This window comes from Pelophylax lessonae (assembly GCF_965119305.1).
Source record: "Pelophylax lessonae genome assembly, chromosome: 12".
Lineage (NCBI taxonomy): Eukaryota > Metazoa > Chordata > Amphibia > Anura > Ranidae > Pelophylax > Pelophylax lessonae.
This window is the reverse complement of record NC_138779.1, coordinates 15,211,311-15,233,943: the sequence shown is the minus strand read 5'-3', so window position 1 is coordinate 15,233,943 and position 22,633 is coordinate 15,211,311. Positions and strand designations below refer to the sequence as shown.

The 22,633-nt window shown below is 49.5% G+C and overlaps 1 protein-coding gene across 1 annotated transcript in view; it reads left to right on the top strand.

The window, feature by feature from the left end:
* Positions 1–6,607: 6,607 nt before the first annotated feature.
* Positions 6,608–22,633, top strand: part of DNAJC11 (DnaJ heat shock protein family (Hsp40) member C11) — a 280,622-nt gene continuing 264,596 nt past the window's right edge. The window contains exon 1 of the mRNA XM_082273316.1: positions 6,608–6,730. Within this exon, the coding sequence (XP_082129442.1) occupies positions 6,659–6,730 (72 nt within the window). The 5' untranslated portion in view covers positions 6,608–6,658. The remainder of the gene's footprint in view (positions 6,731–22,633) is intronic.

Sequence of the window (22,633 nt, the reverse complement as noted above, 5' to 3'; positions counted from 1 at the left end):
CCACCATCCCTGTGCTGAGTTCCTTGGTCTGAACACCTGTTGTGCCCATTATGAGGGGTTCCCACCATCCCTGTGCTGAGTTCCCGGGTCTGAACACCTGCTGTGCCCATTATGAGGGATTCCCACCATCCCTGTGCTGAGTTCCCAGGTCTGTACACCTGCTGTGCCCATTATGAGGGGTGCTCACCTTCCCAGGTGGATTCTTATTTTTTTATTTAATATATACAGTGAGGGGAAAAAAGTATTTGTCCCCCTGCTGATTTGGTACCTTTGCCCACTGACAATAAAATGATCAGTCTATAATTTTAAGGGTCGGTTTATTTTACCAGTGATAGACAGAATAACAACAAAAATATCCAGAAAATCGCATTTCAAAAAAGTTATAAATTGATTTATTTTAATGAGTGAAATAAGTATTTGACCCGTTCACAAAACATGACTTAGTAGTTGGTGGAGAAACCCTTGTTGGCAGTCACAGAGGTCAGATGTTTCTTGTAGTTGGCCACCAGGTCATTAAGGTTTCAAGGCTGATGTTTGGTAACTTGAATCTTCAGCTCCCTCCACATATTTTCTATGGGATTAAGGTCTAGAGACTGGCTAGGTCACTCCAGCACCCTAATGTGCTTCCTCTTGAGCCACTCCTTTGTTGCCTTGTTCTGTGTGTTTTGGGTCATTGTCATGCTGGAATATCCATCCACGACCCATTTTCATTGCCCTGGCTGAGGGAAGGAGGTTCTCATTCAAGATTTGATGGTACATGGCCCCGTCCATCGTTCCTTTGATGCGGTGAAGTTGTCCTGTTCCCTTAGCAGAAAAACACCCCCAAAGCATAATGTTTCCCCCTCCATGTTTGAGGGTGGGGGATGGTGGTCTTAAGGGTCATAGGCAGCATTTCTCCTCCTCAGAACACGGCAAGTTGTGTTGATGCCAAAGAGCTTGATTTTGGTCTCACTTGACCACAACACTTTCACCCAGTTCTCCTCTGAATCATTCAGATGTTACATATAGTTACATAGTTAGTCAGGTTGAAAAAAGACACAAGTCCATCCGAATCAACAAAAAAAAAAAAAAAACAGTATTGAAAACCCAACCATACAATCCCATATACACAATCCTATACCCACTGTGGATCCAGAGGAAGGTGAAAATAAACCCCAGCAAAGAATGATCCAATTTGCTACAGCAAGGGAAAAAATTTCTTCCTGATTGCCTGAGAGGCAATCGGATATTCCCTGGATCAACTTTACCTAAAAAAAATATTAGTACTCATTTATATTATGTACACCTAGGAAAGAGTCCAGGCCTTTTTTAAAGCAATCTAGTGAGCTGGCCAGAACCACCTCTGGAGGGAGTCTATTCCACATTTTCACAGCTCTTATGGTGAAGAAACCTTTCCATATTTGGGTGACTAAATCTGTATTCCTCTAGACATAAAGAGTGCCCCCTTGTCCTCTGTGATGACCTTAATGTGAACAACTCAACACCAAGTTCACTATATGGACCCCTTATGTATTTATACATGGTGATCATACCCCCTTATGTATTTATACATGGAGATCATACCCCCTTATGTATTTATATATGGTGATCATATCCCCCCTTATGTATTTATACATGGTGATCATATCCCCCCCCTTATGTATTTATACATGGTGATCATATCCCCCCTTATGTATTTATACATGGTGATCATACCCCCTTATGTATTTATACATGGTGATCATACCCCCTTATGTATTTATACATGGTGATCATATCCCCCTTATGTATTTATACATGGTGATCATACCCCCTTATGTATTTATACATGGAGATCATATCCCCCCTTATGTATTTATACATGGAGATCATACCCCCTTATGTATTTATACATGGTGATCATACCCCCTTATGTATTTATACATGGAGATCATATCCCCCCTTATGTATTTATACATGGAGATCATACCCCCTTATGTATTTATACATGGTGATCATACCGCCTTATGTATTTATACATGGAGATCATATCCCCCCTTATGTATTTATACATGGAGATCATACCCCCTTATGTATTTATACATGGAGATCATACCCCCTTATGTATTTATACATGATGATCATACCCCCTTATGTATTTATACATGGTGATCATATCCCCCTTTTGTATTTATACATGGAGATCATATCCCCCCTTACGTATTTATACATGGAGATCATATCCCCCCTTATGTATTTATACATGGAGATCATATACCCCATTATGTATTTATACATGGAGATCATATCCCCCCTTATGTATTTATACATGGAGATCATATACCCCATTATGTATTTATACATGGTGATCATATCACCCCCTTAATCTCCTCTTCTCAAGAGAGAATAAATTCAGTTCCTTTAATCTTTCCTCATAGCTGAGCTCCTCCATGCCTCTTATCAGTTTGGTTGCCCTTCTCTGTACTTTCTCCAGTTCCCTGATATCCTTTTTGAGAACTGGTGCCCAAAACTGAACTGCATATTCCAGATGAGGTCTTACTAATGATTTGTACTGGGGCAAAATGATATCTCTCTCTGGAGTTCATGCCTCTCCTAATACAAGAAAGGACTTTGCTTGCTTTGGAAACCACAGCTAGGCATTGCATGCTATTATTAAGCTTAGGATCTACCAGAACACCTAGATCCTTCTCCGCTATGGATTCCCCCAGATCCTTCTCTGCTATGGATTCCCAAAGATCCTTCTCCACTATGGATTACCCCAGATCCTTCTCCGCTATGGATTCCCCATATCCTTCTCCGCTATGGATTCCCCCAGATCCTTCTCTGCTATGGATTCCCCCAGATCCTTCTCCACTATGGATTTCCCCAGATCCTTCTCTGCTATGGATTCCCCCAGATCCTTCTCCGCTATGGATTCCCCCAGAGTCTTCTCCGCTATGGATTCCCCCAGATCCTTCTCCGCTATGGATTCCCCCAGATCCTTCTCCGCTATGGATTCTCCCAGATCCTTCTCCGCTATGGATTCCCCCAGATCCTTCTCGCTATGGATTCCCCCAGATCCTTCTCTGCTATGGATTCCCCCATATCCTTCTCCGCTATGGATTCCCCCAGATCCTTCTCCGCTATGGATTCCCCCAGATCCTTCTCCGCTATGGATTACCCCAGATCCTTCTCCGCTATGGATTACCCCAGATCCTTCTCCACTATGGATTCCCCCAGATACTTCTCCGCTATGGATTCCCCCAGATCCTTCTCCGCTATGGATTCCCCCAGATCCTTCTCCGCTATGGATTACCCCTGATCCTTCTCCGCTATGGATTCCCCCAGATCCTTCTCCGCTATGGATTCCCCCAGATCCTTCTCCGCTATGTATTCCCCCAGATCCTTCTCCGCTATGTATTCCCCCAGATCCTTCTCTGCGATGGATTCCCCCAGATCCTTCTCCGCTATGGATTCCCCCAGATCCTTCTCTGCTATGGATTCCCCCAGATCCTTCTCCGCTATGTATTCCCCCAGATCCTTCTCCGCTATGTATTCCCCCAGATCCTTCTCCGCTATAGATTCTGCCAGTTCTACTCCACCTAGTATGTATGATGCATGCATATTCTTAGCCCCCAAGTGCATAACTTTACATTTATCACCATTAAACCTCATTTGCTACATAGTTGCCCAATGAAACAGTGCATTGAGGTCGGCTTGTAAATTGGAGACCTCCTGTAAAGAAGTTATTCCACTGCAAAGCTTGGTGTCATCTGCAAAGACTGAAATGGTACTTTTATTCCCAGACCCTATATCATTTATAAATATTTTAAAAAGTAAGGGTCCCAACACTGAACCTTGGGGTACCCCACTGATAACCTCACACCATCCAGAGTAAGAATCATTAACCACTACTCTCTGAATTCTATCTTTTAGCCAATTTTCTATCCAATTACAAACGGATCTTTCCAAGCCTGTAGACTTTACCTTACACATTAACCATGTGTGTGGGGAACTGTGTCACACGCTTTTGCAAAATCCAAGTATACCACGTCCACAGCCACCCTTCTGTCCAAGTATATCACGTCCACAGCCACCCTTCTGTCCAAGTATACCACATCCACAGCCACCCTTCTGTCCAAGTATACCACGTCCACAGTCACCCCTCTGTCCAAGTATACCACATCCACAGCCACCCGTCTGTCCAAGTATACCATGTCCACAGCCACCCCTCTGTCCAAGTATACCACATTCACAGCCACCACTCTGTCCAAGTATACCACGTCCACAGTCACCCCTCTGTCCAAGTATACCACGTCCACAGTCACCCCTCTGTCCAAGTATACCACATCCACAGCCACCCCTCTGTCCAAGTATACCACATCCACAGCCACCCCTCTGTCCAAGTATACCACGTCCACAGCCACCCGTCTGTCCAAGTATACCATGGCCACAGCCACCCGTCTGTCCAAGTATACCATGGCCACAGCCACCCGTCTGTCCAAGTATACCACATCCACAGCCACCCGTCTGTCCAAGTATACCACGTCCACAGCCACCCCTCTGTCCAAGTATACCATGTCCACAGTCACCCCTCTGTCCAAGTATACCATGGCCACAGCCACCCGTCTGTCCAAGTATACCACATCCACAGCCACCCGTCTGTCCAAGTATACCATGTCCACAGTCACCCCTCTGTCCAAGTATACCATGGCCACAGCCACCCGTCTGTCCAAGTATACCACGTCCACAGCCACCCCTCTGTCCAAGTATACCACGTCCACAGTCACCCCTCTGTCCAAGTATACCATGGCCACAGCCACCCGTCTGTCCAAGTATACCACATCCACAGCCACCCCTCTGTCCAAGAATACCACGTCCACAGCCACCCGTCTGTCCAAGTATACCACATCCACAGCCAACCGTCTGTCCAAGTATACCACATCCACAGCCAACCGTCTGTCCAAGTATACCACATCCACAGCCAACCGTCTGTCCAAGTATACCACATCCACAGCCACCACTCTGTCCAAGGTTTTACTTACCTCCTCATAAAAAGAAATCAGGTTTGTTTTACAACTTCTGTCTCTCATGAATCCATGCTGTCTGTTGCATAAAATATTTTTTTTCAGCAAGAACTCATCTATGTGGTCTTTTATTAAACTCAATTCAGATGTTCATTAGCAAACTTCAGACAGGCCTGTACACGTGCTTTCTTGAGCAGGGGGACCTTGCGGGCGCTGCAGAATTTCAGTCCTTCACGGCGTAGTGTGTTACCAATTGTTTTCTCGGTGACTATGGTCCCAGCTGCCTTGAGGTCATTGACAAGATTCTCCCAGGTAGTTCTGGGCTGATTCCTCACCGTTCTCATGATTGAAACTCCACGAGGTGAGATCTTCCATGGAGCCCCAGACTGAGGGAGACTGACAGTTATTTTGTGTTTCTTCTATTTGGGAATAATCGCACCAACTGTTGTCACCCTCTCACCAAGCTGCTTGGCAATGGTCTTGTAGCCCATTCCAGCCTTGTGTAGGTCTACAATCTTCTCCCTGACATCCTTGGACAGATCTTTGGTTTTGGCCATGGTGGAGAGATTGGAATCTGATTGGTTGATTGCTTCTGTGGACAGGTGTCTTTTATACAGGTAACAAGCTGAGATTAGGAGCACTCCCTATAAGAGAATCCTCCTAATCTCAGCTCATTACCTGTATAGAAGACACCTGGGAGACAGAAACCTTCTGATTGATAGGGGGTCAAATACTTATTTCACTCATTAAAATGCAAATCAATTTATAAAACTTTTTTGAAATGCGTTTTTTTTTTTTTGGATATTTTTGGATTCTTTTGTTGTTATCCTGAAATAAACTGGCCATAAAAATTAAAGACTGATCATTTCTTTGCCAGTGGGCAAACATACAAAATCAGCAGAGGATCAAATATTTTTTTCCCTCACTGTATATATTAATTATTAATAATAACAATAATAATATTAATAATTAAAAATAAGAATCCACCTGGAATGGTGGGTTTTATATATATATATATATATATATATATATATATATATATATATATATATATAATATACAAATATTAAATTAAAAAAAAAAAAAAAATATATATATATATATATATATATATATGTATCTATATAAAGTAAAGATTATATATATATATATATATATATATATATATATATATATATATATATATATATATATATATATATATATAATCTTTACTTTATATATATATTTTTTAATATAACATTTGTATATATATATTTAAAACCCACCATCCCAGGTGGATTCTTATTTTTCATTATTAATATTATTATTAATATTGTTATTATTAATAATTTATATATATATATATATATATATATATATATATATATATATAAATCTATATATATTTTTTTTTCATTTAATATTTGTGCACCCAGTGCCAATAATTTTTTCATTTTTTTGTAATCGACTTTATTCTATTGATAGGAATTGTGTTCTTCCTTCTATAATTAGAGTGACAGCTCCACCTGAAGCCACGCCCCTGCTCACAGCCAGCCCGTCCACTGAACCGCCTCATAGAGCGCCGTGCAGTTCCCCCGCCATCCTGCAGATGCCGCTGTGCGGAGCGCTCCTCTACTGCGGCCGCTCTGTGTTCCCGGCGAACTCGGTGGTTGAGGTGAAAGGTGAGGAAGATGGCGGCCGCCTTTATGGAGGAAGAGGTGGACAACGATGACTACTACGCGCTGCTAAACGTCAGGAGGGAGGTGAGCCGGGCCGGGGGAGTGATGGTGGGGGGAGGGCTGGGCTGTGGCTGGGGGTTGGAGGAGGAGCGGGGGTGAGGGGAAGCCGGTATGCCGATGTGGAGAGGTGACCCCGGGACAGGACAGCCGGTGTGTGCTGGGATGAGGAGAATCTCCGTCCAATGACAGGAGAGGGTGGTGGGGAAGGCTGGGGGGGGAGGTGTGAGATCAGGAGAGGAGCACAGCGCCCTCCATCGCCTGACTTCACTGGGAGCATGACTGTGACCTTCCTGGAGGGTGACAGGAGCTCTGAGCCCTCCTTTATTTGTGGCCCTTGTGGGGTCCCCTGTCATTTTTGACCCCATTGAGTCCCCCATATATTTGGCCTCTGCAGGCCCCCCTTTATCCTTGACCCCAGAGAGTCCCCTTATATCCTTGACCCCGAAGAGTTCCCTTATATACTTGGCCCCTGCGGGCCCCCCTTTATCCTTTACCCCGAAGAGTCCCCTTATATACTTGGCCCCTGCGGGCCCCCCTTTATCCTTGACCCCGGAGAGTCCCCTTATATACTTGGCCCCTACGGGCCCCCCTTTATCCTTGACCCCGAAGAGTTCCCTTATATACTTGGCCCCTGCGGGCCCCCCTTTATCCTTGACCCCGGAGAGTTCCCTTATATACTTGGCCCCTGCGGGCCCCCCTTTATCCTTGACCCCGGAGAGTCCCCTTATATACTTGGCCCCTACGGGCCCCCCTTTATCCTTGACTCCGAAGAGTCCCCTTATATACTTGGCCCCTACGGGCCCCCCTTTATCCTTGACCCCGAAGAGTTCCCTTATAGACTTGGCCCCTGCGGTCCCCCCTTTATCCTTGACCCCAGAGAGTCCCCTTATATCCTTGACCCCGAAGAGTTCCCTTATATACTTGGCCCCTGCGGGCCCCCCTTTATCCTTGACCCCGGAGAGTTCCCTTATATACTTGGCCCCTGCGGGCCCCCCTTTATCCTTTACCCCGGAGAGTCCCCTTATATACTTGGCCCCTGCGGGCCCCCCTTTATCCTTGACCCCGAAGAGTTCCCTTATATACTTGGCCCCTGCGGGCCCCCCTTTATCCTTGACCCCGAAGAGTTCCCTTATATACTTGGCCCCTGCGGGCCCCCCTTTATCCTTTACCCCGAAGAGTCCCCTTATATACTTGGCCCCTGCGGGCCCCCCTTTATCCTTGACCCCGGAGAGTCCCCTTATATACTTGGCCCCTACGGGCCCCCCTTTATCCTTGACCCCGAAGAGTTCCCTTATATACTTGGCCCCTGCGGGCCCCCCTTTATCCTTGACCCCGGAGAGTTCCCTTATATACTTGGCCCCTGCGGGCCCCCCTTTATCCTTGACCCCGGAGAGTCCCCTTATATACTTGGCCCCTACGGGCCCCCCTTTATCCTTGACCCCGAAGAGTCCCCTTATATACTTGGCCCCTACGGGCCCCCCTTTATCCTTGACCCCGAAGAGTTCCCTTATAGACTTGGCCCCTGCGGTCCCCCCTTTATCCTTGACCCCAGAGAGTCCCCTTATATCCTTGACCCCGAAGAGTTCCCTTATATACTTGGCCCCTGCGGGCCCCCCTTTATCCTTGACCCCGGAGAGTTCCCTTATATACTTGGCCCCTGCGGGCCCCCCTTTATCCTTTACCCCGGAGAGTCCCCTTATATACTTGGCCCCTGCGGGCCCCCCTTTATCCTTGACCCCGAAGAGTTCCCTTATATACTTGGCCCCTGCGGGCCCCCCTTTATCCTTGACCCCGAAGAGTTCCCTTATATACTTGGCCCCTGCGGGCCCCCCTTTATCCTTTACCCCGAAGAGTCCCCTTATATACTTGGCCCCTGCGGGCCCCCCTTTATCCTTGACCCCGGAGAGTCCCCTTATATACTTGGCCCCTACGGGCCCCCCTTTATCCTTGACCCCGAAGAGTTCCCTTATATACTTGGCCCCTGCGGGCCCCCCTTTATCCTTGACCCCGGAGAGTTCCCTTATATACTTGGCCCCTGCGGGCCCCCCTTTATCCTTGACCCCGGAGAGTCCCCTTATATACTTGGCCCCTACGGGCCCCCCTTTATCCTTGACCCCGAAGAGTCCCCTTATATACTTGGCCCCTACGGGCCCCCCTTTATCCTTGACCCCGAAGAGTTCCCTTATAGACTTGGCCCCTGCGGTCCCCCCTTTATCCTTGACCCCAGAGAGTCCCCTTATATCCTTGACCCCGAAGAGTTCCCTTATATACTTGGCCCCTGCGGGCCCCCCTTTATCCTTGACCCCGGAGAGTTCCCTTATATACTTGGCCCCTGCGGGCCCCCCTTTATCCTTTACCCCGGAGAGTCCCCTTATATACTTGGCCCCTGCGGGCCCCCCTTTATCCTTGACCCCGAAGAGTTCCCTTATATACTTGGCCCCTGCGGGCCCCCCTTTATCCTTTACCCCGAAGAGTCCCCTTATATACTTGGCCCCTGCGGGCCCCCCTTTATCCTTGACCCCGGAGAGTCCCCTTATATACTTGGCCCCTACGGGCCCCCCTTTATCCTTGACCCCGAAGAGTTCCCTTATATACTTGGCCCCTGCGGGCCCCCCTTTATCCTTGACCCCGGAGAGTCCCCTTATATACTTGGCCCCTACGGGCCCCCCTTTATCCTTGACCCCGAAGAGTTCCCTTATAGACTTGGCCCCTGCGGTCCCCCCTTTATCCTTGACCCCAGAGAGTCCCCTTATATCCTTGACCCCGAAGAGTTCCCTTATATACTTGGCCCCTGCGGGCCCCCCTTTATCCTTGACCCCGGAGAGTTCCCTTATATACTTGGCCCCTGCGGGCCCCCCTTTATCCTTTACCCCGGAGAGTCCCCTTATATACTTGGCCCCTGCGGGCCCCCCTTTATCCTTGACCCCGAAGAGTTCCCTTATATACTTGGCCCCTGCGGGCCCCCCTTTATCCTTTACCCCGAAGAGTCCCCTTATATACTTGGCCCCTGCGGGCCCCCCTTTATCCTTGACCCCGGAGAGTCCCCTTATATACTTGGCCCCTACGGGCCCCCCTTTATCCTTGACCCCGAAGAGTTCCCTTATATACTTGGCCCCTGCGGGCCCCCCTTTATCCTTTACCCCGAAGAGTTCCCTTATATACTTGGCCCCTGCGGGCCCCCCTTTATCCTTGACCCCGGAGAGTCCCCTTATATACTTGGCCCCTACGGGCCCCCCTTTATCCTTGACCCCGAAGAGTTCCCTTATAGACTTGGCCCCTGCGGTCCCCCCTTTATCCTTGACCCCAGAGAGTCCCCTTATATCCTTGACCCCGAAGAGTTCCCTTATATACTTGGCCCCTGCGGGCCCCCCTTTATCCTTTACCCCGGAGAGTCCCCTTATATACTTGGCCCCTGCGGGCCCCCCTTTATCCTTGACCCCGGAGAGTCCCCTTATATACTTGGCCCCTACGGGCCCCCCTTTATCCTTGACCCCGAAGAGTTCCCTTATATACTTGGCCCCTGCGGGCCCCCCTTTATCCTTGACCCCGGAGAGTCCCCTTATATACTTGGCCCCTACGGGCCCCCCTTTATCCTTGACCCCGAAGAGTTCCCTTATAGACTTGGCCCCTGCGGTCCCCCCTTTATCCTTGACCCCAGAGAGTCCCCTTATATCCTTGACCCCGAAGAGTTCCCTTATATACTTGGCCCCTGCGGGCCCCCCTTTATCCTTGACCCCGGAGAGTTCCCTTATATACTTGGCCCCTGCGGGCCCCCCTTTATCCTTTACCCCGGAGAGTCCCCTTATATACTTGGCCCCTGCGGGCCCCCCTTTATCCTTGACCCCGAAGAGTTCCCTTATATACTTGGCCCCTGCGGGCCCCCCTTTATCCTTTACCCCGAAGAGTCCCCTTATATACTTGGCCCCTGCGGGCCCCCCTTTATCCTTGACCCCGGAGAGTCCCCTTATATACTTGGCCCCTACGGGCCCCCCTTTATCCTTGACCCCGAAGAGTTCCCTTATAGACTTGGCCCCTGCGGTCCCCCCTTTATCCTTGACCCCAGAGAGTCCCCTTATATCCTTGACCCCGAAGAGTTCCCTTATATACTTGGCCCCTGCGGGCCCCCCTTTATCCTTTACCCCGGAGAGTCCCCTTATATACTTGGCCCCTGCGGGCCCCCCTTTATCCTTTACCCCGAAGAGTCCCCTTATATACTTGGCCCCTGCGGGCCCCCCTTTATCCTTGACCCCGGAGAGTCCCCTTATATACTTGGCCCCTGCGGGCCCCCCTTTATCCTTGACCCCGGAGAGTCCCCTTATATACTTGGCCCCTACGGGCCCCCCTTTATCCTTGACCCCGAAGAGTTCCCTTATAGACTTGGCCCCTGCGGTCCCCCCTTTATCCTTGACCCCAGAGAGTCCCCTTATATCCTTGACCCCGAAGAGTTCCCTTATATACTTGGCCCCTGCGGGCCCCCCTTTATCCTTGACCCCGGAGAGTCCCCTTATATACTTGGCCCCTGCGGGCCCCCCTTTATCCTTGACCCCGGAGAGTCCCCTTATATACTTGGCCCCTGCGGGCCCCCCTTTATCCTTGACCCCGGTGAATCCCCCCCCCCCATTCATTTGGTCCTGTGGGCCCACTTTATCCTTACCCCGGCACCCCCCATATACTTGGCTCTGGGTGCCCCCTTCTTTATCCTTGACCCTGGCGTGTCCCCCTAATACACTTGGCCTTGGGGGGACCCCTCTTTATGTGTCACTGGAAAGTTCCCACCTCCATATACTTGGCCCAGATGGGCCCCTCTTATCCTTAGTCATGGCGTGTCCCACCAGACATCGGCAAGTCCCCCCCCCCCCCCCCCCCCTCAATAAGCTTGGCCCTGGTGGACCCCCTTTATCATTGACCCGGCGTGTCCCCATAGTGTTCTTGGGCCTCAGGCCCCTCCCTCTGCTATCCTTGGTCCTGACGAACCCCCCCCCACTGAAAACTAGAAACTGTCTTTACTGTCCTTGGCTTTGTGTTTAGAAAGGTTGCTTGTTTGGGGGGGGGGGGGGTCTTTCAGGTGATTTTTATAAGTCTCTGGGGGGGCCCCTTTACATTATAGATCTGCTTTTATACGTTCGTTATACATGAGGATGTGTGGTTGGTAGTGCGATGCATCCGGGTGTCCCATTCATTTTACATCCAACGCACCGAAAGACAACGCACATGATGGGAATGTTGGGTGTTGCATTTTATTGTACGATATACTGGTGCTCCACTCATAGAGAACGCACCACACATACCCAGGTGCATTGTGGGTACACACACGTTTTACTGAACATTGTACACATGCAAATGAACCCTAAAAGTGACCATCAATATAACCCCACCTAAATAATAGTTTTTCATGGAAAGCCTAGTAACTCCCCCCCCCCCCCCCCCTGCATTGGTGACACTTTGACAGAACTCCCCCCTGGATGAAAAAAAACAACACTTCCTCTTCTGTCCATTTTCTGGACCACTCAGTAATCAGTAATGCCCATCATTGATGCCTGTCAGTGCCCACATATCAGTAGTGCCCACATATCAGTAGTGCCTGTCAGTGCCCACATATCAGTAGTGCCCACATATCAGTAGTGCCCACATATCAGTAGTGCCTGTCAGTAGTGACATATCAGTAGTGCACATATCAGTAGTGCCCACATATCAGTAGTGCCCACATATCAGTAGTGCCCACATATCAGACATATCAGTAGTGCCTGTCAGTGCCCACATATCAGTAGTGCCCACATATCAGTAGTGCCCACATATCAGTAGTGCCCACATATCAGTAGTGCCCACATATCAGTAGTGCATGTCAGTGCCCACATATCAGTGATGCCTGTCAGTGCCACATATCAGTGATGCCTGTCAGTGCCCACATATCAGTAGTGCCCACATATCAGTAGTGCCTGTCAGTGCCCACATATCGGTAATGCCTGTCAGTAGTGCCCACATGTCAGTAGTGCCCACATGTCAGTAGTGCCCACATGTCAGTAGTGCCCACATGTCAGTAGTGCCCACATATCAGACATATCAGTAGTGCCCACATATCAGTAGTGCCCACATATCAGACATATCAGTAGTGCCTGTCAGTGCCCACATATCAGTAGTGCCCACATATCAGTAATGCCTGTCAGTGCCCACATATCAGTAGTGCCCACATATCAGTAGTGCCCACATATCAGTAGTGCCCACATATCAGTAGTGCATGTCAGTGCCCACATATCAGTGATGCCTGTCAGTGCCCACATATCAGTGATGCCTGTCAGTGCCCACATATCAGTAGTGCCTGTCAGTGCCCACATATCAGTAATGCCTGTCAGTAGTGCCCACATGTCAGTAATGCCTGTCAGTAGTGCCCACATATCAGACATATCAGTAGTGCCCACATATCAGTAGTGCCCACATATCAGACATATCAGTAGTGCCTGTCAGTGCCCACATATCAGTAGTGCCCACATATCAGTAGTGCCTGTCAGTGCCCACATATCGGTAATGCCTGTCAGTAGTGCCCACATATCAGTAGTGCCTGTCAGTAGTGCCCACATATCAGTAGTGCCCACATATCAGTAGTGCCTGTCAGTAGTGCCCACATATCAGTAGTGCCCACATATCAGTAGTGCCCATATATCAGTGATGCCTGTCAGTGCCCACATATCAGTGATGCCTGTCAGTGCCCACATATCAGTAGTGCCCACATATCAGTAGTGCCTGTCAGTGCCCACATATCGGTAATGCCTGTCAGTAGTGCCCACATATCAGTAGTGCCCACATATCAGTAGTGCCTGTCAGTAGTGCCCACATGTCAGTAGTGCCCGTCAGTGCCACATATCAGTGATGCCCATCTGTAATGCCTATTATTGCCCATTAGAGCTGCACGATTCTGGATAAAATGAATCGCATTTTTTTTTTCTGCTTAGAATAAAGATCATGATTCGCAGCATAACCTCTTTTACATTATACAAATAAATTGGGTAAACTCTACATTTTTTTTTTTTTTTTTTTTTTTTTTTTTATTCATTAAAGTGTATTTTTTTTTTTCCAAAATATCTTTATTGAGGATTAACATAAAAAAAAAAAAAACGTACATACTTCTACGCAAATACAGTGTGACATAAAAGATTGCAACGATCGCCATTTTATTCTCTAGGATCTCTGCTATAAAAAATTATAAAATGTATGTGTGTGTGTGTGTGTGTGTGTGTGTGTGTATATATATATATATATATATATATATATATATATATAATTATAATGTTTGGGGGGTTCTAAGTAATTTTTCTAGCAAAAAAGACACTGATTTTAACTTGTAAGCAACAAGTGTCAGAAAAAGGCTAAGGCTCCATTCACCCCTGAGCGTATCGGTTTCAGGTGTTTTTTTTTTTTCTGGCTTTTTTCAGGAGTCTCTTGCAGGTGTTTGGAGGAAGGCATTGACATCTCACAAAAAACGCTTGTAATCTGCCAAAAAAGAAGCTCATATACTTTTTTGAGCTTCAGGCGTTTTTCTTCTGGAGACCAAACGCTCAGATGTAAACAGGGACCATTGAAATGAATGGGATTTTGCTTGTTGGGTATTTTGAGACTTCAGAGATGAGCGTTTTACTGAAATACACTCAGGTGTGAACAGGGCCTTTCTTTAAGCCCCCGTTCACATAGGGGCGACCTTCGAGGTCGCGGTGCGAGCAGCGTGCTGCTACCTCGGAGCGGCCGCCACGGACTTCATAACATTGAAGTCTATGGCGGTCGCCTCCGGGTCGCCCCAAAGAACCTCCGGACCCTTTTTCTAGGTCGGAGCGACTTGTCGCTCCTATTAGAACGGGTCCGCAGCTTCCCTATGGGAGGCGACCTGTGAGGCGACCAGGTCGCCTCACAGGTCGCCCTAGTGTGAACCGGCACTAAGAGGTTAAGCTGCCCTGGCTTACCGACAGAAGTTAATTCCTTTGATCTAAGGAATGAAAAGATACATTGTGTTTATAGTTATCTACCAGCCTTAACAATGTTGATAAACATTTGCAGGGGCTCTTCTTTTTTTTTTGACAGCTGTGAGTGAGCAAAAGCGGCCCTGTAAGAATCGAGTAAATTGTGAGGGGGGGGGGGGGGGGGTAAATCGAGATTGCAATGTTTTTTCCCCCTCCCCTGAATAATCGTGCAGCTCTTATGCCCACTAGAGTGCCACCCCGTCAGTGAAGCCTATCAGTGCTCTTTAGTGCCAATCGGGGGAAGGAGAAAAATTACTTATTTACAAAGTTAATTGACAGAAACTAAACTTTTGGGGTATTTTTTCTAAAAAAAAAAAAAAAAAAGAATTAAATAAAAACCCTAGCAGTGATTAAATGCAACCAAAAGAAAGCTCTATTTGTGTGTGGGGAACAAAATTATGATTTCATATGGGTACAGTGTTACATGACCGCGCAATTGTCATTCAAAGCGTGACTGCGCTGAAAGCTGAAAATTGGCCTGGGAGGGAAGGGGGTGAAGGTGGTAGGTAGGCAAGTGGTTAATTTGGAAAGATTCCCTCTCACTTCCTGTTTGGTTATGGGACAGGAAGTAAAGGGGAATCTTTGCAATGGGGGACAGATCATGGAGGGGAAAAAAATAAAACTTCTGACGGGCTTTAAACTTCCATTACTCTGCTAAAGATAAAAAAAGTTTTGCCTATAGTGTTCTACCCCTTATACTGCAGGGGGGTAAGCTACTATGTTTTTTTTTTTTTTGGGGGGGAGGGGAGTTTATTGCTCACTTTTATCTACAGTGCCATTAAAAAGTATTTTTCTTGCCTTATACCCTTTAAATCCTTCAGCCAGCTTTCCACTTTCCTCTGATGCTTCAGGTTGTGGGCTGGCCCTGGGTGTCCTCACTTACAATGCAGGACTGCTGATGCTGCCTTGTACACGATGATGTCAGAGTGCCTGTGACCACAGCATTGGGGCAGCAGTCAGACAGAGAGGAGGTCGTCTTCATCAGGGAGGGGAGAGGAGGAGGAGGTCTTCATCAGGGAGGGGAGAGGAGGAGGAGGTCTTCATCAGGGAGGGGAGAGGAGGAGGAGGTCTTCATCAGGGATGGGAGAGGAGGAGGAGGAGGTCTTCATCAGGGAGGGGAGAGGAGGAGGAGGAGGTCTTCATCAGGGAGGGGAGAGGAGGAGGAGGAGGTCTTCATCAGGGAGGGGAGAGGAGGAGGAGGAGGTCTTCATCAGGGAGGGGAGAGGAGGAGGAGGAGGTCTTCATCAGGGAGGGGAGAGGAGGAGGAGGAGGTCTTCATCAGGGAGGGGAGAGGAGGAGGAGGAGGTCTTCATCAGGGAGGGGAGAGGAGGAGGAGGAGGAGGTCTTCATCAGGGAGGGGAGAGGAGGAGGAGGAGGAGGTCTTCATCAGGGAGGGGAGAGGAGGAGGAGGAGGAGGTCTTCATCAGGGAGGGGAAGAGGAGGAGGAGGAGGAGGTCTTCATCAGGGAGGGGAGAGGAGGAGGAGGAGGAGGTCTTCATCAGGGAGGGGAGAGGAGGAGGAGGTCTTCATCAGGGAGGGGAGAGGAGGAGGAGGAGGTCTTCATCAGGGAGGGGAGAGGAGGAGGAGGAGGAGGAGGTCTTCATCAGGGAGGGGAGAGGAGGAGGAGGAGGTCTTCATCAGGGAGGGGAGAGGAGGAGGAGGAGGTCTTCATCAGGGAGGGGAGAGGAGGAGGAGGTCTTCATCAGGGAGGGGAGAGGAGGAGGAGGAGGTCTTCATCAGGGAGGGGAGAGGAGGAGGAGGAGGTCTTCATCAGGGAGGGGAGAGGAGGAGGAGGAGGTCTTCATCAGGGAGGGGAGAGGAGGAGGAGGAGGTCTTCATCAGGGAGGGGAGAGGAGGAGGAGGAGGTCTTCATCAGGGAGGGGAGAGGAGGAGGAGGAGGAGGAGGTCTTCATCAGGGAGGGGAGAGGAGGAGGAGGAGGAGGTCTTCATCAGGGAGGGGAGAGGAGGAGGAGGAGGAGGAGGTCTTCATCAGGGAGGGGAGAGGAGGAGGAGGAGGAGGAGGTCTTCATCAGGGAGGGGAGAGGAGGAGGAGGAGGAGGAGGTCTTTATCAGGGAGGGGAGAGGAGGAGGAGGAGGAGGAGGTCTTCATCAGGGAGGGGAGAGGAGGAGGAGGAGGAGGAGGTCTTCATCAGGGAGGGGAGAGGAGGAGGAGGAGGTCTTCATCAGGGGAGGGGAGAGGTGGAGGAGGAGGAGGAGGTCTTCATCAGGGAAGGGAGAGGCCCAGGGGGGGGGAGGAGGAGGAGGAGGTCAGAGTACTTCATCAGGGAGGGGAGAGGAGGAGGAGGAGGAGGAGGTCTTCATCAGGGAGGGGGAGAGGAGGAGGAGGAGGAGGAGGTCTTCATCAGGGAGGGGAGAGGAGGAGGAGGAGGAGGAGGTCTTCATCAGGGAGGGGAGAGGAGGAGGAGGAGGAGGAGGTCTTCATCAGGGAGGGGAGAGGAGGAGGAGGAGGTCTTCATCAGGGAGGGGAGGGGAGAGGAGGAGGAGGAGGTCTTCATCAGGGAGGGGAGAGGAGGAGGAGGAGGAGGAGGTCTTCATCAGGGAGGGGAGAGGAGGAGGAGGAGGAGGAGGTCTTCATCAGGGAGGGGAGAGGAGGAGGAGGAGGAGGAGGTCTTCATCAGGGAGGGGAGAGGAGGAGGAGGAGGAGGAGGTCTTCATCAGGGAGGGGAGAGGAGGAGGAGGAGGTCTTCATCAGGGAGGGGAGAGGAGGAGGAGGAGGAGGAGGTCTTCATCAGGGAGGGGAGAGGAGGAGGAGGAGGAGGAGGTCTTCATCAGGGAGGGGAGAGGAGGAGGAGGAGGAGGAGGTCTTCATCAGGGAGGGGAGAGGAGGAGGAGGAGGAGGAGGTCTTCATCAGGGAGGGGAGAGGAGGAGGAGGAGGAGGAGGTCTTCATCAGGGAGGGGAGAGGAGGAGGAGGAGGAGGAGGTCTTCATCAGGGAGGGGAGAGGAGGAGGAGGAGGAGGAGGTCTTCATCAGGGAGGGGAGAGGAGGAGGAGGAGGAGGAGGTCTTCATCAGGGAGGGGAGAGGAGGAGGAGGAGGAGGTCTTCATCAGGGAGGGGAGAGGAGGAGGAGGAGGAGGTCTTCATCAGGGAGGGGAGAGGAGGAGGAGGTCTTCATCAGGGAGGGGAGAGGAGGAGGAGGAGGAGGTCTTCATCAGGGAGGGGAGAGGAGGAGGAGGTCTTCATCAGGGAGGGGAGAGGAGGAGGAGGTCTTCATCAGGGAGAGGAGGAGGAGGTCTTCATCAGGGAGGGGAGAGGAGGAGGAGGAGGAGGTCTTCATCAGGGAGGGGGGAGGAGGAGGAGGTCTTCATCAGGGAGGTGAGAGGAGGAGGAGGTCTTCATCAGGGAGGGGAGAGGAGGAGGAGGAGGTCTTCATCAGGGAGGGGAGGGGAGAGGAGGAGGTCTTCATCAGGGAGGGGAGAGGAGGAGGAGGAGGAGGTCTTCATCAGGGAGGGGAGAGGAGGAGGAGGAGGTCTTCATCAGGGAGGGGAGAGGAGGAGGTCTTCATCAGGGAGGGGAGAGGAGGAGGAGGAGGTCTTCATCAGGGAGGGGAGAGGAGGAGGTCTTCATCAGGGAGGGGAGAGGAGGAGGAGGAGGTCTTCATCAGGGAGGGGAGAGGAGGAGGAGGAGGTCTTCATCAGGGAGGGGAGAGGAGGAGGTCTTCATCAGGGAGGGGAGAGGAGGAGGTCTTCATCAGGGAGGGGAAAGTATTTAATTTTCAAATTAAATGTCCAAACTCATTATATACCCATGGAGTAAAAATGTAATATTTTACAATTAGATTTCCGGGAGCCTTCTGTACACCGCGTACCGAGCGCACGGCCACCGTGGATGTGAGGGGGGGGGGGATATTTTGAGTTATTTTTGGTTGTAGAAAATTGTTACTGGCTGCAGATTAGAACACACATTTTGTAACCTTACATCACAGAATGGATCTCTGTATATTAAAATGGTTGTAAAGGGTTGTAAAGGCTGAAGGTTTTTTTTTTTTTACTTATTGTTATTAAACCCTTTTTTCTCTTTCGTTCTTTTTTTTTTTTTTTTATCAGAAAAGAAGTTTTTATTTAAAAAAAAAAAAAATGTAACATCAACTACAAAGCAAATAGACATAATCTACAGGGGGTACCGGCACCACCCGTTTCTCTTTCGTTCTTTGACTAACAGCTCTTCATCTTCTTGACCATAGGGTTATACTGCCCCCTACAGGAGTATGAGACTAGGCAGAGAAAAAGCTTGAACACCCCTATGGGGCAGTCCCTGGGGGTATCTCACTTCCTGCTATAGGTATTCAGTTTTGTCTGGGGCGGGGGAATGTCTTCGCTGCTTTCTGCATCCATGGACCTCCCTGATCCAGGACAAGTGGGTGCACAAAGTCATTCGCTCCGGCTACAAGGTGAAGTTTCAATCATATCCTCCGGAAAGGTTCTTCCTTTCCAACCTGCACTTATCCCCAGATCGCTTAAAGGATCTCTATGGGGCGGTGCAAGGTTTGTTACTTCAAGGGGTGATTGTTCTGTCTCCAAAGTCGGAACGTTTTCAAGGTTTTTACTCAAACCTGTTTACGGTTCCCAGGAAGGAGGGCAAGGTGCGCCCAATACTGGACCTCAAGGCGCTAAACCACTTTGTGCGGGTACAGATGTTCCGCATGGAGTCCATGCGCATGGTAGTGGCGTCCCTACATCAGGGGGATTTCCTCGTCTCCATCAACATCAAGGATGCCTACCTTCACATCCCAATAATATGCCAATCAGCGTTTCCTCCGCTTTGCCATAGACGAGGAGCATTAATTGGTGACGTTACCCTTTGGTCTCACTTCCACTTCTTGGGTCTTCACGAAAGTGTCGGCCCTGGTTCTAACATTACTGCGTCAGTGGGGGATTGTGGTACTGGGGTACCTGGATGATCTGCTTTTATGAGCAGAGTCTTCGTCTGCCTTGGAGATTACTCTGCAAATGCTGAGGGAGTTCAGTTAGATTTTGAATCTTCAGAAGTCTGCCCTGGTTCCATCCACAAGCCTAGTCTATCTGGGTCTGACTCTGGACTCATCCTCAGCCAGAGTGTTTCTTCCTTGGGAGAAACTTCAAAAGTTGCAGGAGGCAATTTGGCTTTTGCTGACTAGCAGACGGGCGTCTCTTCGGACTTGCATTCACCTGTCCAGGTGAGGAGGCATCCTCGGCACAGTTTGTGCTCAGGGGGTCTCGTCTCAGGAAGAGTCCAGACTACCTATCAATGTACTGGAGCTCCGAGGGATCAGACTTTGTCTGCATCATTGGACAAGTCCTCTCTAGGGGTGTCTTGTGCGGATTCAATTGGACAATGCTACAGCCATGGCCTATGTCAATCACCAGGGGGGCGTAAGAATTGTCCTGGCGGCTCAGGAAGTAGCCAGCATTCTAAGGTGGGCAGAAAGATTTGTTCCCAGCCCTCTCTGCTGTGCATATTCCAGGGGTGGAAAATTGGCAAGCGGACTATCTGTCAACAGGCGTTTAAACCAGGGAGAATGGTCTCTTCATCCAGAGGTGTTTCATCAGTTGTGTCTCCGGTGGAGTAATCCAGAGGCGGATCTGTTGGCCTCTCGACTCAACATGAAGGTTCAGTGGTTTGTGGCACAGTCTCTGGATCCTCTAGACCAGGGGTGTCAAACTCAAATTCATTGGGGGCCGCATCAGCAATAAAGTTGCCCTCAAAGGGCCAGTTGTACGGAGTGCGGGGTTCAGGAGTGCGCTGGGTACAGAGTGCGGAGTTCAGGAGTGCGCTGGGTACAGAGTGCGGAGTTCAGGAGTGCGCTGGGTACAGAGTGCGGAGTTCAGGAGTGCGGAGTTGCGTGTGGAGTGCGGGGTTGTGTATGGCGTGTGGAGTTCAGGAGTGCGGGGTTGCGTGCGGAGTGCAGGGTTGCGTGCAGAGTTTTCGCGTGCGCTGGGTACGGGGCTCAGGAGTGCGCTCTGCTCCCATTCTCCCACCTGCCTCCACAGCCCTCACCACCCCACCCTGGCCCCCCCAAAAAAAACTGACATCTGTGCTTTCTCTTACCTTCCTATCTGTCCCAGCTCTGGTAAACCCCTGCCTGTGTATTGGGGAAAAAGCCTGCACTCGGGGTGCAGCTCACTGACAGAAAAAAAAAAAAACCACTGACACTACTAGCCGGCGCCACTAGAGGGACTGAGGAGAGAGAGAGCAGGAGACTGGCCGGCTGGGCATGCGCTCGGCTCAATCAGCTGGCGCCGCTAGGACAGAGGGAGCGCGAGAGGTCTCCTTGGAGGCCGGCCGCGCATGTGCACAAACACAGGCGGCGCCGGGGAATGTATTTATGTAATAAAGAGGTGGCAGACAGCGCCCGCCACGCGGGCCGCATAAAAAGGCCTGGCGGGCTGGATTCAGCCCGCGGGCCTTGTGTTTGCCCCCCGTGCTCTAGACGTTGCTACAGACGCTTTAGTGGCTCCTTGGAGTCAGTATCATCTGATTTACGCCTTTCCTCCTCTCCAGCTTCTGCAGAGACTACTAAGCGGGATCAACGCAGAAGTGATTCCGGTCATCCTAGTGGCTCCAGACTGGCCTTGCCGGTCTTTCTACGACGATCTGGTACGGCTGGTCGCTGATGCCTCTTGGAGAGGGTTGTCTGATATAGATAGATATATATATATATATATATATATATATATATATATATATAATATATATAGATAGATATATATATATATATATATATAATATATATATATATATATATATATATATAATATAAAAAAAAAAAATTTTTTCAGAATGGTTTGGTCTTTTTTTGTTTATAGCGCAAAATATAAAAATCGCACAGGTGATCAAATACCACCAAAAGAAAGCTCTGTTTGTGGGGAAAATCAATTTTATTTGGGTACATCATCGCACAATTGTCAGTTAAAATACCACAGTGCTGAATCGCAAAAAAAAAAAAAAAAAAAAAATAGCCTGGTCATTAAGGGGGCAAATCCTTCCCGTCCAGAAGTGGTTAAACTTTGACATTTAAACCTGGAAGCTGATTGGTTACAATGCAGAGCTGCATCTGGTTCTGTGTGCACAAGTTTTAGCAAATCTTCCTCTATCAGTGTCTCCAAACAGCAGCCCTTTGCTTGCTTTTATCCTGCTCTTGGGGTGCTATTATTATTCATTGAGACCAAGTCCCTTTTTAAAAAGGGGGCTAAGCTTGGAAGCAGAAAGTGCAGGGTCTGGAGGAGTGTTCTCAATGCTAAAACAAGGGAAGGCAGAGATTGCGGAGGGGGTGGGGGGGTCACAGAGAGGCACAGGATCTGTAGGAGGCATTCTGTACTCTCAGCTGCCAACTACTGGGACAAGGAGGGGGGGACGCAGCAGCTGCAGGAGAGGTGCGAGGTCAACATGAAATGGCCTGGTGGGGCCCCGGGGCCTTGTTTCACACGTCCCCTAGAGCCACTGCTTAAAGAGGAGGTAAAGCTTCCTCTGTAACTTGTACCTATAGATGATCCTATATTAAGGCTTACCTATAGGTACTGTAAATATCTCCTAAACATGAACTGTTTAGTAGATATTTACTTCTGCATGCAGCCAATGACATCACTGGCGCATGCGCTCTGAAGGAACGGCCGCCCTTGCCATTTTTTCACAGCACTGTGCCGTGATTGGCGGCTCCTGCACACATGCGCGGGAGTGACGTCACATGGCTCTGGCCAATCAGATGGCTGGATGATGCAAACCCGGAAGGAAGACGAGGGAACATGTCAGCCATGTGCGGACGCCGCTATGGGGGCTTCGTTCTAAGGTAAGTATTTCATAATGAGCTAGTATGCAATGCACACTAGCTCATTATGGCTTTTTTTTCTTTCAGGTTTTTATTTATTATTTTATTTTTTTTATATATTTTATAATAATATATTTTTTTTTTTTTGGAGGTTTAC